Below are 2183 nucleotides of genomic sequence, written 5' to 3' on the forward strand. Positions count from 1 at the left end.
GGCCTTGCCCAAGGGAACAAAGCTGAGCCCAGTCCCGCTGGATTCCCCGGCATTGCCCAAGGGAACAAAGCTGAGCCCGATCCCGCTGGATTCCCCGGCCTTGCCCAAGCTCTGGCTCGCACAGCCCTGAGCACGCAGCTGGGGGCTGACCCTGGGCAAGGCCACCCCGTCCTGGCACCGCCGGCACCGTTCCCGATATCCACTCCCTGGCTGCTCTCCCGCAGCGTCAGCCCCGGAGCGAGGTCCCAGCTGGGTCCCGGCCGTGCCCCTGGCCTTGGCGCAGCAGGGCTGCCCCTCCACGTCCTGATGGCCAAGGCCACTGCTGGCCATGGGCAGGGATGCTGGGAATGCTGGGCTCAGTCCTCAGCAGCACCACCCCCTACTCCAGCAGGACTCTCCCTGCCCAAGCTCCCCCCGCTCCCGGTGCAGGCAGAGCAGCTCATCCCGAAGGGCTCAGATCCTGGGAACGTGGAGGTCAGGCTGAGGCTCCCCAGCCCTGGTTTCCTGGATGCTGACACTGGGTGAGCACAGAACAAAGCAGGCAAAGGCCAGCAGTGATGTCACACAGTGATGTCACACGGTGATGTCCCATGGCCACCCTGCCAGTTTCACAGGAGGCAGGCAGAGCTTTGAGCCAGGAGGTTTTGGGATCTCTCCAAGGGTAATCACACGGACATTACTCCAATTATGTACCATTCTATGCTCATTACAGGTGTATTTTAAGCAGCTCCTTTCCCCAAGAACCACAGGTTGTCTCATCCTCCTCCCTTTGCAGACTGTCCCCTGGGCCCTGTCACCCCACTGGGCTGGCAGCAGCAGCCCTGGCACTGCCACTTCCATGGCAGAGCACGGACAGACCCACAGCTCATGTGATCCTACAGCACATGCAGGGCCTGGCTGCCCTCCCCAGTTCCTCGGAGCCTGCCTGGCCTCCCTGGACTGCCATCACTCAGCCAGGGCTTCCCAAACTCAAGCCAAAGGGACCATTCCCAAACCTGCAGCAGGATGGGTCACTGAGTCTCCATGGAAAATGCAGGAACGTGTCCCACTGCTGGAGCTGTTACCCAGCTCTGGACCTGCAAGGACCTGGCAGGTCACTTGTCTCTCACAGGTGTGTGGGATGTTGTTTCTCTCCCAGGATAAATGGGAGATCCCAGCTGAGCATCTCCTGGGAGACCTCCAGGCCTGAGCTCTGCTCCCGGGATTGCCCTCCTGGCCATGGGGAGGGAGGGGACCCACAGCCCTCTCCTCATCCAGGCTTGGGAGATGCCCATTCCTGCCCTCTGCCAAGGAGCCGGTGGGGAGTGGTTCCCACACAGAAATCCGTGGTTACTTCATCACTGTACCCTTATCTCATTAAAATTAGAGATTATTATCCCAAAAAAATGCTTCAGTACAGGCAGGTCATGTAACTGCTGGTCAGGATTTGGGATGGGGAAGCAGTGGCTGAGACAGAGGCTCACAGACAGGGGTTTATCCAACCCCCAAGCCAAGGACGAGCTTGGGAAGCGCAAGGGATCAGCCAGTGAAGGCAACACCCAGGTCCCACTGCAGTGTGAGGGGCTGCACACGAGCTGTGGATTTACCCTGTGTGGAGGCTGGAGTTGAGCAGCTCTCCCCCAGCCAGAGCTGGGCCAAGGAGAGCACTGCAGAGGCTGCCAGGCCATCCCTGCCCCGCCCGCTGTGTCATCTCCTGCCGTGCTCCCCAGCGCCTGGCACACACCGGAAAAGGTGAGGCACACCCAGCCCACGGGGCATCCCCGCCTGTGCTCACAGGCTCCCAGGGCCATTCCTGCACGTCCTTGCTCCTCTTCTTGGCCTGAGCCCATTGGGAACCGGGTGGGAGGACAAAGGGATGTGGCATCCCTGGGCAGGCTGATCCCCGTGCTGGCACCGCTTCCAGGTGTGTGTGAGCCTCCCTCCCGGGTCAGATTGCTGTGCTGCTCCTGGAAGGTGCTGCCAGGCTAGCTGGAGGCAGGGACTGGCATTCCCAGGCTCACTCCACACAGCCTCACAGGACTGCAGCCGACAGCCCCCTCGCGAAAAAGGTGACATTGCGGTCCTGGATCTTGTACTGGTAGAGCTGGACGAGATCCTGCTGCCCCGCCTGCTGCAGGGACACCCTCTGGATTATCTTCAGCTGCAAGGGAAAGGAACAGCAACATCATCCTCTGGCTGCCCCC

At 61.2% G+C, this 2183-nt stretch overlaps 2 protein-coding genes across 2 annotated transcripts in view; both read right to left on the reverse strand.

The window, feature by feature from the left end:
• SCAP (SREBF chaperone) overlaps positions 1-1758 on the reverse strand; it is a gene marked incomplete at its 3' end in the record, with an annotated part of 44348 nt that extends 42590 nt beyond the window's left edge. The window contains 1 exon segment of the mRNA XM_029964661.1: positions 1724-1758. Within this exon segment, the coding sequence (XP_029820521.1) occupies positions 1724-1758 (35 nt within the window).
• Positions 618-2183, reverse strand: part of ELP6 (elongator acetyltransferase complex subunit 6) — a 13837-nt gene continuing 12271 nt past the window's right edge. The window contains exon 7 of the mRNA XM_029964663.1: positions 618-2140. Coding sequence (XP_029820523.1) covers positions 2012-2140 — 129 coding nt within the window. The 3' untranslated portion in view covers positions 618-2011. The remainder of the gene's footprint in view (positions 2141-2183) is intronic.

The sequence above is a fragment of the Manacus vitellinus genome, unplaced genomic scaffold, assembly GCF_001715985.3.
Source record: "Manacus vitellinus isolate BGI_N305 unplaced genomic scaffold, ASM171598v3 scaffold_78_pilon, whole genome shotgun sequence".
Classification (NCBI taxonomy): Eukaryota; Metazoa; Chordata; class Aves; order Passeriformes; family Pipridae; genus Manacus; species Manacus vitellinus.